The sequence below is a fragment of the Poecilia formosa genome, unplaced genomic scaffold (assembly GCF_000485575.1).
Source record: "Poecilia formosa unplaced genomic scaffold, Poecilia_formosa-5.1.2 Scaffold816, whole genome shotgun sequence".
Classification (NCBI taxonomy): domain Eukaryota; kingdom Metazoa; phylum Chordata; class Actinopteri; order Cyprinodontiformes; family Poeciliidae; genus Poecilia; species Poecilia formosa.
This window is the reverse complement of record NW_006800755.1, coordinates 72,404-86,799: the sequence shown is the minus strand read 5'-3', so window position 1 is coordinate 86,799 and position 14,396 is coordinate 72,404. Positions and strand designations below refer to the sequence as shown.

Genomic DNA, 14,396 nt, shown 5'->3' with positions numbered 1-14,396 from the left:
CATGAACATGGAATTAATACTACCTCTTATTGTTGGTCTGTGATTAGTGAAGCTGAACCGTCCGCATTGATCGACAATAAACATGGAGACAGAAAAAAAAAAGTGCATCCAAGGCAAAGAAAAGCTGATTTTTGTTTAGCTGACATGAATCCAAAAGATCTAAAATTGCACCAATTTACTGGACCACAGCCATTTATTTCACAATAAAGAGCCCAGAGTTCAAAATCCTAATGAATCGACACATTGCTTAATTGTTCCCGAATGTGCATTTTTAATGAATAAAGTCATAAATAATTGATCAAACGCATAGTTAATTCAGTGGTTTATAAAATCAGAACTGTTCATTTTACCCAGAGCAAACATAATCTGTTCCTGGACCTGTGCTGCATTGCTCCATGGATTTATTTTGTCTGCCACTGATTGTTCATCACAGAGTCACAGAGCAGGGGGGCTACCTTTGATTTGTTTCGGATCATTTCTTTGATCCACTTCTTGCAGAAAAACACGAGCTCGCCGCTTTTATTGTAGGAAAATAAAAGGAGATTATTTGGACCAGACGGAGGTAAAAGATGAATACTAGTGTATTAAACGTCAAATTAATCAAACACACACACACACACACACACACACACACACACACACGTGCCATTATTTAGTTTATTTTCAAATTATGTTTCACGCTACATGTTCTTATACTAATGTCTCCCGGTTCAATTGGATTCACAAAACAGAAGAGGACGGACAAATTGCAAAAAATAAAAAAATAAAAAAATTGCAGCAACTATAATCATGGTCATTGTGCAACAAACCAACAGTTTATGTCTGAAATACGTTATTTAGTTTTGGTGCAAAAAAAATGAAACTGCAGAATATCAAAATATGCATTAATACCATTGTCAAAAAAAAGGCAATAAAATCTGAATTAACATTTGCCACAAGCTGCTCCTGTTGGATTAAACCACATTTAAATTTTGCAAAATAAGTTGCTAGAATAAAACACAACGCAAAAGATTTTTAACACTTATGGTTTATTTTGATATAGTTTCAGCGCATAATGTGAAACTGGTATTCTGCACAAACGCCTAAAAAAAGCACCAAACAATTAATGAAGACAAAAGGATAACAGTTAAAAACAATATTTTTTGTTTTCAAAAATAAAACTGCCCAAAAAGACGATAACGGGACCTTAGGAAGGACAGAGAGCCTTGCCAAAGTAGATAAAATATACGGACAACGATTGTAATCACACAGCCAGACATATGCAGCAGACATATTTGGCTGTTTGTTTAGTCTGAGCGATCCAGTCTGAGTCCAAAACTAAATGAACCTGAGAAGCCCCCTTCCCCCTCCCCAAAACAAACAAAAGCAACCCTCAAATGCATAAACATCCAACAGAAGATTGACGTTTGGTAACAGGCAAAAATCAAACTGAACCCACAAACAATAAAACATGTAAATCGATCCGGCCAAGAACGAACTCGGAGGAACCGTCGGGCAGGGAAACAGCTGTAAACAGCAATTTCAAACAAATGAGACAAATGAAATGGAATGAATGCAAACCCGGCAGCAGACAGACGCAGGTAGAGATTGAAATGCAGATAGTCCCCCCATGAACGCTGACTGAATCTCTTTGTTATTCTGACATCATCACCGAGGCTATAATTGTGCACCAGACCCATAACTCACGCGTGAAACATTCATTTTTTTAATCCCCTTCAGGTGCTTCACAAACGTCTCCATCTGTTGCTTCTTCGTCCTCCAGAAGCCACGTCGTGAACTCTGGAGAATGCAAATAAGACTTTGTTCGCTGCACTGTGCTTTGTCATCCGGTGTAAAGACAAAAAATATGAGAAGACAGCTTTGCAATGCAAATTTTGTAAAGGACAGATAAAAGAACAAGCACAGGTCTTGTTGGTATCCATGCATCAGCTCAGACAGAAACAGCAGGAGAGCGGTAGGTGCAAGCACCCGCGGTCGGATCACATTATCCATGAAGTAACTACAAAAAACCAAGTAGTTGGGATTCTTTGCATATGCCGCACCTTCAGCTGGTTACATCCCAAAAAGGTCAGGCTGTTATTACAGATGATGCTAAGCTATGGGAGGGCAAGGGATTCATAAAGATTCATGAATATCAGGTGTGCTGGAGATGAATTACCCCCTACGTATGGAATAAATCCCAATCATCAACATTAAGAATTTCAGAAAGTGTGCGATCTTCTTCGGAAATATCCGGGCAACGACACACAGTAAATGTGAACTCGGCTGGAGAAAAGCAGATGTGTTACAGGAGGGGAAAAAAAAAGAAAAACAACAACCAGCAGAACTCCCTTCTCAAGCCACATGGGTACTTTCTAGAAGTGAGGACAAAGATGGGGGGGAAAAAAAGGGAGAGACTCTAATTCAGATAATGACACTGATGCAAGGGAACATGCATTGGAGGTGAGGACGGCGAGGGCATGAGGGAATGAGACAGCGGAGGGCTCAGGAGCCTCTGAGGAGTGGTGGTGTCAGGGGAGATAGAGGGAGGTAGCCAGCGATTCGCTGCCAGAAGGGGGAAGAAGAGAAGAGGAGGGGGGGGAAACAGAGGAGAGGGCAAGAGAGAGAAAAATAAAGACTGTTTGTTGGATTCAACCATTTCCAGTGGCAGCAAATGTTTAAATTAAAAAGGTCAAAACAATATTGCAACAAAATTGAAAAAAACTATCCTTTTTGTTTTGTATAATAACTGATAACATCAGGTGTTTAAGGTTATTTTTTTTAATGATTTAGGCATTTGTGATCATGTCTGATCACTCTTTTTTTTTTTTAAGATAACGATTCAACCAGGAGACATCCATGATTACGTCAATCATTTTTATGTGGTTTCTCTGTTCTTTTTTTGTTTTAAATCACAATTTATGCATCAGATAATTATGACTGTGTGTCATTTCTTTCATCGTCAATGAAACATTTGTGATGCAAGAAAAGTTTCATCAGCCATTTGCGTATAATGGCTTCCCAACCAGAAGATAATTAATTGTGTGTCTGAAAGCAACACATGGCAGAAATTCATATTTTAAAATCCATAAATTAAGCTTCTGTAAAGTGTCGCGAAAGATTTTTGTTTAAGCATTTAAAGATGTTTCCCATTATTTTCCTTTTTTGTTGTAATTCTAAATGATAATCCACATTTTACTTTTTTTTTTTTGTTGATGTTGTAACTTTTATTTTCAGACTCCATGAATTTAGACTTCTTGAACTTGGATCCACCACCAAAGGTCAGAGGACAAGTAAAACACAGAGTGTGATTTTGAGAAAAGTGCTGAGGTAGAGATCTAAAAAAAAATAAAAATAAAAATGGTAGGGTTGGTTTTATTGACATTATGTTTTTTTTTATTATTATTTTTTTTATGGAAGTATTTTAGATTGTCATGCTTAGGAATGCCCTCAGATGGAATTTCAATGCAAATGACTGAGTGTGTAGGAGCAGCTGCAGCTCAAATGTGATGCTGAGGAGAGTAAAGTGGAAGAGGGATGAAGACTGGGAGACAGAGGGAGGGATGTATGCACACGGGGCTCAGTGGGGAGATGGATACGGCTGTGCAGAGAGGTGGTGGGAGTTTGCACAAACAGTGAAACGACCAGCCGCGGCTCGTGCATCGGGGCGTCGGATGCAGCTGTGGTCTGCCGAAGGAACGCGGGGATTTATTCAGAACTAACTGCGAGGAGAGAACGACTTAACACGTGGGGCACAAAGAGGGGCGGGAGACTACGGCGGGAACAAAGGATAAGGCTGCAGAGGAGATAAGAGTGACAGAAGAAGAGCCAAAAGCAAACGTCAAAGCAGGTAAGGGCAACTTTTAAATGAGAGATAAAGCTGTGCTGGCATGCTTTAAGGGATGAGATGTAAAGACACCAAATAATTTGGGGGGTTTGTGAACAGCAAAATTGCGGGGAAAAATAAGCAATAAAAATTTAACGTTCAGGGAAAGACTCAAATAAAGCTGCAATGAACACACGATGTGAGGACATTTACCCTAATTCCTATTAATTTCCACCCTTTAACTTTCAGTTTGTCCAATAGCAGGGACAGTCATTCGTGTTCATGTGTCCATGGTCAATTAATGAATGTGCCACAATGCAACTCATCTGCAAGATGTTTTGCTTTGGTGACAGAAACATGGATTTGCATAACAGCAAGACATGAGAGTGCTGCTTTCTATTAGTGGCAGTAAGATTAATCTGCAGGAGGTTGGAGAGGAAGGGGGTGGGGGCGTTTCAACCAGTGACAACAAGGGCCCCACAGTGAGTTAGTGCTGTGATTAGTTGTTGGTGATGCAGAGTGAATAAACCATGAGGCTGTGACAACACGCATCGACAGACCAAGGCACACTGTTTCACGTAGAAACTTCAGCTAAAACACATAAATGTACAGGTGGACGCATATCTGCTCAATGGTCTTTGCGTCATTAAGTTGTGCAAAATGGAGCAGCTGCTGACGCAACGGTGTTGACCAAGAGGTACGGGATCGATACCACATTCCTGTGCATTTGTTGGTGGAGACGCTGGAATGACTCTTGAGCTGCAGATTTCCCCCGAGGTGTGTAACCACGCTCCCGTCAGACGCTGCCATCCAATGGTGAAGCTGAGCCATCCTGCACTGTGGTGCGAAGGGGAATGGCTTGTGAAGTCTTCGCACAACTTGAACTTTTTCATATTTGTCACGGTACATGCCGCAAGCTTCAGTGACATATTTTGAAAAGAAAGGCTTGTATTTCTTTTTAGGGGTATTCCCTTCACTGGAATACCCCTAAAAGGATAAGCAACCAATAATGCAATGTTTGGGCTGTAAGAGGAAATCCCCAGTTTTGGATAAGTCACGCAATCGTACATCTGCAAATCCTAGAAAGGTCGGTGGACATGGTGGAGGAATTTGTCAACAGGATGATTTCACTGTAAAACCTTTGTAGGTGGTTTAGGTTGGTTCTGCTGCCTTTAAAGTCAACTAGAAAACTAGAAAAAAAGTTAAAGAAATTAATCTAAAACCATTTACTGATGTAACGTCTACCTTTGACAAACTGACACTTCTAAGTTGAAAATCTAAAACTTGCCAGATTTATCTAAAGAATAAAAGTTAGTGGACATAAAATAATGGTGCTGTGATGTTTTACTTTTAGTAATTCATTCAACAAATCAAACAAATAAGGAAGTGAGGCATTAACCGCATGAAGGTAATGCTCGAAGTTGGTGAGGCGCCGTGTGGAAAACACAACAAAACACGTAGAGGAGAGTGCTATGGGCAGGTGAAACCAGAATGTCACTTTTTGGCGTTCCTAGCTATGTTTGTTGTAAAACTAATCTCTGCACATCATTCCTATCATGAGACACGGTGATGACTTCATCATGCTGTGTGAATGTTTCAGAAGGGGAAAAAAGAAGAGGCTGAAACAAAACGCACAGCTCACTTTTCAGATTTAAAGTTTTTCTTTTTCCTTCCACTTCCCAATTGATCTATCACTTAAAATCCTACTTGGAAATTCCTGATTGTGACATGACAAAACATGAAAATGTTCAAGGAGCACTCAGTTTTTATAGAAAGAGAAATTTACGCGTGTGCGCTTTTCACTCCTTTCCTCACGTTATCTGAGCAGCGCCGTCGACCTCCGTCTGTTGATCCGCAATGACTGTCCAGCTGAATGAGCTCCTCCTCATCTGCCTTACCGTCACACAGGGGTGAGCGAACTGCTGTTGAAACTCAATCACTTTTATTGTCCATTTCTCATTGACTGACCTCTTCTCTCCCCCCCCAGTGGTTGCATGTTCCCTAACAACCACTGGGGTGAGTGGAACGGCTCTCAGCTTCAGCCCACCATTCAGAGACTCATGAAGGGATACAACCGCTACCTAAGGCCCAATTTCAACGGTAATCAAAAGACTGAGAATACTTTGTTTTTGTGTTTGCCGATTGGATTTTGACCACATTTCTTGTCTTTGTTTACAACAGAAGGTCCTGTGGAGATTGGAATGAGTCTGGATATTGCCAGCATCGACGCCATCTCTGAAATAAATATGGTACACCAAACTCCGCTTCGTTCTTCTTTACAGCAGCTGGGCTTAATAAATGAGGTGGTGCAACAACAAACAATGAAAGAAATTCTTCTTGAATGCCGTCCTGTCAGGACTACACAGCGACCATCTTTCTCCGTCAGCGGTGGCGCGACTCCAGGCTGGTGTTTCCCGGGAACGAGAGCGTGAGCGTGGACGGGCGGCTGGTGTCGTTGCTCTGGATCCCGGACACCTTCATCCCGGACTCGAAGCGCTCGTTCCTTCACGACGTGACGGTGGAGAACCGCCTCATCCGCATCTTCAGCAACGGCACCGTTCTCTACGCGCTCCGGTACGTTGCACCTTCCCTGCAATCGGCCGCGCTCCGGCCTCAGGTCCTACTCAAAACAGGAAGGAATCACTGATGCATCACCACCCAGTCATGAACCTTAAGGGAGTGACACTTCATTTCTGGATGCCTGGTGTCCCTGAAATTGCTTTGATTTGTCATGTCGTTGGCATCTTTGAAAATGTGTCTTGACATTTAATCTGTTTCGTCACCCGGCTGTGGAACTTTGTTTTGACTCCAAAGCTTAATAAAAGAAGAAAAAAAAAATAGCAGCTTTGCATTATGTTTAGATTCACCCTTCGTCTGGCTGAATTAAGACAGACGGTGATTCATGAATGTCAACATGAACGGTGGCAACTTGCTTTGAACATGAGTCAGGAAGCTGCCCTCGAATATGCAGAGCGCTTCGCCTGAATGTTTACTGTGTTGCTAAGGGATTTTTAGGATGATAGATTATCGAGACTTGGAGTTAAACATGAATTATGCATCAGATAGCAAACTTTCATACCGAGACATCAGCTACGAGTCTTACAGGAAGAGCGTTCTTTACTTTGGATTTTAATGATGGGTATAAGAGTCAAGGGGGTTGAACATATACATGCCACACTTTTCAGACAAACGGCACATTTTATGTGCATCTTTATTTGCAATTTTTGTGATTGGGTGATGAATAGGGATAAATAAATGAAAGAAAACCTGCAGGAGGAAGCAGCAGACATGACACTGAGGTAAAGGTTCATATCCCGGCTGAATAACAACCCCAACAAGAAAGTCAGATCAAAAGCAGAAAGATTAAAAAAAAAAAAAACTAAAATGTTTTTGTGGGGGGAAAAAATAAAAATAAATCTGTATCTTTTGATATAAATGAGAATCTTTGATGGGACTTCATAGTTGACATTCATAGAAATTTCTACATTCATTCCGGCTAAGGTTGAGTTGTTTTGTCAAAAGGAACGGGCAGAATTTCAATGTCTGGATGTGCAAAGCTGGTAGAGACATGGGTCTACATTTCTAATTGGCGGTTGCTTTAAAAAGTATTGACGGGGGGCGGAGCGGGGCGGTGAATGGCACAACACACTTCTCTTATTTATAAATGGAAAACCATGTGAACAGCAAACCTTTTAGACGTTAGTTTTATTGTTGTTGCTTTGTTATACACAGTGACACAATATGTGATATTATTGTGGAACTTCAAGTCCAATTTCTCTCTCAGGGTGCAGCAAAGCTGTTTTTTTCTTCTTATTATTCAAAAATAACTCTACACAACATAAACTCCTCCCTTCTCATCCCTGATGTCATCACCTGATTTAACTGACCTGTCAGTAATGATTGCACATCCTAATGTGATGATATAAAACCAGTGATTAAAACAAAACAAACCATGAATAATCCGAATAATGACATAAGTGTGGCAGTACTTTCTTTAAGCACGAAAACGACACGCCGTGGGGAAGAAACTTCACCCCCCACGGTTAGAGTGAGAGAGTTAAACGTGAATAAAACATCAAACGGTGGAAATATTTGCTGACATATCAAATCGGGGCCTTTGTTTTATTTTGTGTTTGGGTTTTTTTTTAACTGTCACTCAGAAGAAAAACAGTTCTTAGCTTTCACTGATCTGTTGCCGTCTTGTGCTCAACAAAAGAAGGAAAAACTTTTATGGGGAAGGGGGGGGTGGGAAATCGTTTTTGATGCTTTTGCTTTGAAAACTCGACAGCATCACGGCTACCATTGCCTGCAACATGGACCTGACCAAATACCCCATGGACAAACAGGTGTGCACCCTGCAGCTGGAGAGCTGTGAGTACTTTCTTCCCACCGACCCTCCGCCAAGCGTGTGTTCGTCTTCTTTCCATTACCTCTGTAGCTTCACATCTTCGTCAGTGTAGAGAGTATAAGCTCTTTGTTGCTGTGCAGATTTGATGCTATAACCATGTACCAATAGCTCATGTGCTGCGTCGTCAGGGGGCTACAACATCCAGGACGTGGTGTTCTACTGGACAAGAGGGAACGACTCTGTGAAGGGTCTGGACACCTTGCGTCTGGCTCAGTACAGCGTGGAGAGCTACTACACGTCGGTGACGGAGGCCGTGTACGAAACAGGTACGGAGTGGGGTAATGTCCAAGCGTGAACGAAATCCATCGCTTTTATGCGTTTAGGGAGCTGTGCTGTCTCGTGTCTCTAAACAGGTCATTACCCCAAGTTGGTGCTGCATTTCTCCCTGCGCAGAAATGTCCTGTTCTTTATCTTGGAGACATACGTCCCCTCCATCCTGCTCGTGGTTCTCTCCTGGGTCTCTTTCTGGATCAGCCAATCGTCTGTGCCAGCCCGAACGTGCATCGGTCAGTATTTTTTTGTTCTTTATGATTCTGGTACACCGTGTACCAGTCAAGCCTCTGAAGACACCGGCTTGTTGATTTTTTTTTTTTTTAACTATGGTCAAATTAAAATGGAAACTTTTGCAACGTTGCAAGAAAGGAGACATGAACAACTGGCAACTCAAAAATACCTTTTGATTTATTTCTTTATTTCTTTACCTTTTGATCAGCTTTAGCAGGTATTTACCCACTAAATTAAATCCAAATATTGTCTGGTTTGCAGTAATTGTGTCTTTCTAAGCCTTCTTCTGTTGTGGCTTAATTACAGTCAACTGGTTCTGCTGGACAAAATTACCATTACGGTCTTTAAACAACTCAAACTGAAGCAGCACATAATCATCGGAGGAAATAACATAGACATAGTTAAGAGTTTACATTGTTTCAGATGACTGTTATTATTGTCCCTGTCTTCTTTGCCAAACACAATCCGTGCTGCAATGCAAAATGTTTTCGGAGGCATTTCAAGTGTCAGGACAGGAACATGCATGTTGAATGGCACTGCACAACAGGCCGATGTTAAATTTGAACGTTTACTCCACTTGAGAGAGAACCAGTAAGTTGCAGCTGATGAGGCGGATCCATGATGCTTTACCTGCTGTAGTTTTGCACACAATAAACTTAACAAGTCTCACGTGAAAGTAAGTAGATTTGTAGATTTGTACTCTGATAGCAGACATAGGGTTGTACGCCTTTTATATGAGTAAATTACATTGTTACTCACTGGTCTGGGGACTTCACCACTTGCTTACCTGATGGTACTCTGACGTCCATCTACGACAGGTCAGTACTGCAGAATCCAACATACGATAGAGATAATTTGATGTTTTTTTCCAAATTTTCTTAAGTTTCCACAAACAGTAGGAGTCATTCTGATCAGTAAACTGCTTTGCCTTCATTCTTGCTTTAACAATTGATTCTTCAAATCTCTGTAATCTGGACGCTACCGGTGAAAAAGCAGGTTGTTGCTTCGTTGTGATGCGTCACTGTGGGGAATAATGGTTTTGCTCTTTTTTTGATATGTTGGGACTTTGGTTCACTTCCAGAACATTTGGAGGTATGTCTTATCTGACAACTAAAATCTAAAAGATTGTTTAAATATTTTTTTGAAAAAGATATTTTGCCTGTAACCAACCCAACACTTTAGAAATCCCTCATCAGCTGCTATAGTTCTTCGGTAACCTCACTGCATTTGCCGTTGAATCTGAGAGCAGTGGAAAAGCAGAAGTGTGAGCTGCATCAAGGCACCATAACCAGCCAATGTGTGGTTTGTTAAAATACTCTTCAAAAAGTGCATTCAAACAAGGGAATTGCCAGAGACGTCGTGCGTCGACTCCAAACAAGCCAGTTGTGGTTATAGTGAACGCAGCACCGGTGGCTGAGGGGATCTCGTTAGCTGAATCGGAGGCATCGGCTGTGGAACCGCTCGTTAAATGTATGTAGACAGACCTGGCTGGATGCAGCAGCAGCAGAAACGTATTGAATATTTGCCAGTTTGTCAGTGGAGCTTCACTTCTAAAGGGCTGAGGGTGTTCACTGAGGCATTTTTTTATGTCAGGACGAAGCTACGGGCTTTGTTAATTTATCTCTTTTTTTACTCGTGGTGTTCAAAGCAAAAGTCCAAAACTTCTGCAGTTTATGGACTTTTAAAGATTAGGTTCCAACTCACCATAATCTGTACTTCTAGTTTTATTTTTATTATAAAAAAAAAAAAAAAGCTTCTTGCTCATGCTGCTCGCTTGATGGTGTTAGTAGACTTTTGGCTCCCACAGCAGGAATACAATTTAAAATATGTCTTATTAGTAAAATGATTGATTGGCTGAAATGAACAATTTTGCCAATTTTAACATTTTTAGTTTCAAATGTCATTTCTTTAACATTTAGCTTTATGTCACAGTTGAACATAAAATTATGAACCAATCTTCAGTTGTGATGGATAGTCGTACAAACCAAAACACATTGCATAAGACTGGACGCCGTTCTCTTGCCCAGGTTAAATTTCTTCACATTCACTTCATTAGAAGTAAAAATAAAACAAACATCGAGTCAGTTATGTATGTTTTTCATGCGTTGTATTAGTTCAGGCATTTTAAATGACTTCTTTTTTCAAAGGATGAGACAAAGAGAGGGCTTAACACGTTTGAGGGAAAAAACAGAGTTTTGATGAAAAGCAAAACGGTGCCAAGTTTTTAGGTTCAGATTGAGAGAGAACACCTTTGCTCTGCAAGAAGGGGATTTACTGGTTATTTAAAGTGCAGTGCTAGTTAAAAGTTATAAGCAGCATAATTCTTACTAGGAGTAGATAACTCTCTTGGCATCTTCACTGTTCCAGAAATCCAGATTTATTGGGTTTTAGAAGCTGAAAACTAACAACTGCTCAGAGACTCAGAAATCCTACAAATACGTCGATCCACTTTTAAACTCTTGTCGCATTTGTGGTGAGTGGTTATTTAGCCGGTGATTATTTTTTATGGCTCTCCATCAGTGATCCCTTTGTAAAACCTACTGAAATTGGATTATTAAAAAAAAAGAATTCGTTAAACTACAGTATTTTATTTTATTTTAGAACATCTTGTAAAGCAAAGCAAAGGTTTCACATGTTCTGCTCTCAAGTCCTTGAGATTTAGTGTCAACAATCAACTAGTCTGGATTCGGCCTAAATAAAGATGCAGAGACAGATGTATATGTGCTGCAGGAAATCCTTAAAATAATTACAAAAAGTAAAAGACATTGACAAGTCTTGAGCCAAATGAGTTATTACAACTTCGACAAAGATCACGGTTACCTGGAAACAGAAAACTTTCTTCTTGAGGTAAACTGACTGCAAATCGATTGAAAAATTATTCTACTCAAAATCTGCAGGAGTGACCACCGTCCTGACCATGACCACCCTCATGATGGGAGCCCGCACGTCCCTGCCAAACGCCAACTGCTTCATAAAGGCCATAGATGTTTACTTGGGCATCTGCTTCACCTTCATCTTCGGCGCCCTGTTGGAATATGCCTGTGCTCATTTTTATACAATGCAGCATCAAACCATCGAGGATCTGCACAGGGTAAGGAAACGCGTACCAGGCCATAAAATCCAGTCATAGATATCGACCTTGACTGGATTAAAACATCCGTGTGTGTGTGTGTGTGTGTGTGTGTCCCTCAAGGAGCTTTTGAGGGAGTTTGTCGAGTCCAATGGAAACGGCCTGGTGCCAATCGTCAACTCCAGCCAACCGAACCAGTCCGTGGAGGTGGGCACCACCACCGCAGAGGAGCCGGCTGAGGAGCCGGCGAAGAGCGACGCCAAGAACCACGCGGCTTCGACGGAAAAAGCGCAGAGTCAGGGCTGCGGCTTGTCGTCCGTGAAAGACGCCTCGCGCAGAGCAGCTGCCGTCTTCATCGTGGAAAATCCACACAACATCGATCGCCACGCCCGCACCGCTTTCCCCACGGCGTTCCTCTTTGTCAATATCCTGTATTGGCTCTATTACCTCTTTCTCTGAGTGCTGATTAGCAGCAGGCTGCAGGATAGCTCGCCCCACTGCCCTGAAAGCCTTCCCAACCTCCTCGTTAGCCAGCGGCTGGACCTGGACATGTCCGATTAAACTTCTTTTTTTGTTTGTTTGTTTGTAGCAAAAAGATAAAACCTGTTTTAGGGGCTGCATATAATGAGAAGAAGTTAGTCAGGACTGTGCTCTCTGCTAAAAAAAAAGATGGTATTAATTGCGAGTAAATGAACGGCTCTGCACATTTTAAGCATGAGGGTTCGATGATTAAAATCCATGCGTATCGCAGTGCTTTCAAAAGTATTCATACCGACTAAACCTTTCCACAAACTTCACTGTTTTGTTGGGATTTTGTGTGACGTACCAGTGAAATGAGCTGACTGATGGTCAATATTTTACCAAACACTTTGCATCTATTTGTACTCAGTCCATCTTGATCAATATTTTGTAGAACCACTTTTGAGCGCAGTTATTACTGCAAGTATTTCTCTGTCTCTATTGGATTTGTACATCGAGAAATTGACTTTTTTTTTTGCCCCACTTTTATTGGCAAACCAGCGTAAGTAGTGTTAAAGAGAGTGATGTGGAACCTAATTTTCCATGTCTCTCACGAGACTCGGAGTTGGATTTACGAACCATTTCATTATAGTTCTGGCTGTCTGTGTGGAATCCTGCTGGAAGGTAATCCCTGTCCCGGTCGTTAGCGTTTCGCAACCTCCAACAGCTTTTTTTTTTTTTTCTCCAGGGTTTCCCCCTCTTCTGGTTAGGATTCCTTTCCACCTACTCAAGAAACGCAACCTCAGCAAGATGCTGCCACCACCGTTGTTTCGTCACCGGGGAGAATTTTTTTCAGGGTGATGCGCAGCATTGGTTCGCTGCCACTTCCCCGTCTTTGCTGTGTCTCCTAGATCGGTGGTGGCAAGCTGCATGTTGGAGTTCTTTTAGCGACGGCTTTTCCTCTTGCTAGTCGAACTTGACGACTCCTGCAGGCGTGCTCTCAGTGACTGAACTTGAACTATGCTGCTGCCTCATACATGATCGGTCTTGCACTCTGCCCAAGTCCTTAGGGTATGCTTCATATATTCTGCAGTGTATTTCACCTGCAAAACATCTGCTGCACTCTTCATTTTATGTGCTTCTGGTTGGTTCTTTCTTGCCCTCCCCCCCACACCAACCCAGCACCCCCATGTGACTCTGTGCTCACTCCCTGACATAGGGCAGACATGTCTAGAGATGCATCACTCCATGACATGCTAAGCAGCACAGCCACGGAGCGAGGAGAACCAGACTCAACCTCACTCTCATCTTTGTGTGGCTCGTAAAGACGTAGTCGAATATTTAAGTGCAAGTTTTCTGACTAAGCCTGTGGTTGTTCTGTTCTTTCAACAAAGTTGTTGCCACACTTCCTTCAGTAACTAGTCGCCCCATCAGCAGATTCTTCCACCAAAGCGGTGGACCACAGCGGCTTCTCTAGAGCTACTTTGGGTTTCTCGGCTGCTTCTCTGGTTACTTCAACCCGGTTTCCTGTCGGTTTAGGTGGACAGCCATGTTAAGACTGCAGTTGTGCAATACATCCCCCCCTCCCCCCATTTTCAGATGAAATATTAAACAGAGCTTTGTGAGATATTTAAAGCTTGAAACAGTGCTTTGTAATCTGACCTAAAATCCTCCACTTCATCATACTTTATTTTCCACCTGTGACTTTTCTTTGAACGCAGGTAATTAATTGCATTGGGCTTCGTTATTAGGCATCAGATGCAAATACGTACTCGAACTTTCAGATTTAAATTTGTAAAAAAAAAAAAAGAAAAAAAAAAAGGTGGAAAACGACCTTCATTTTTCCACTTCACAAACACACATTGCTTTGTGTCGGTCTGTTGCATCCAATCCGAAATCAACACGTTTGTAAATGGAATGTGACAAGATGTGGAAAGGATCGAGGGGTATGAATACTTTTGGCAAAAAAAAAGCACAGCTGAATCATCAACGCCATCATCTGCTGCGCGACATTGAAATGCAATTATTAAATCATATGGATGTGCTTTTTTTTTCCTGCTTTGGCTGTATCAGGCCATATAACTGGCCATGTGCAATTAAACTGAAAACGGCAGAAACTACGTCTTGTTGGTGGAGTTTAATGAAGCCCT

At 41.7% G+C, this 14,396-nt stretch overlaps 1 protein-coding gene across 1 annotated transcript; it reads left to right on the top strand.

Moving 5' to 3' along the window:
- The first annotated feature begins 3,515 nt into the window (after positions 1 to 3,515).
- On the top strand, positions 3,516 to 14,360 carry gabrp (gamma-aminobutyric acid type A receptor subunit pi). The gene is made up of 10 exons (XM_007543393.2): positions 3,516 to 3,829; positions 5,634 to 5,715; positions 5,793 to 5,905; positions 5,987 to 6,054; positions 6,162 to 6,379; positions 8,094 to 8,176; positions 8,342 to 8,479; positions 8,567 to 8,719; positions 11,615 to 11,808; positions 11,911 to 14,360. The coding sequence occupies exons 2-10, from the start codon at positions 5,663 to 5,665 to the stop codon at positions 12,244 to 12,246; spliced, it is 1,356 nt and encodes a 451-aa protein (XP_007543455.1). The 5' UTR covers positions 3,516 to 3,829; positions 5,634 to 5,662; the 3' UTR covers positions 12,247 to 14,360.
- Positions 14,361 to 14,396: the final 36 nt, after the last annotated feature.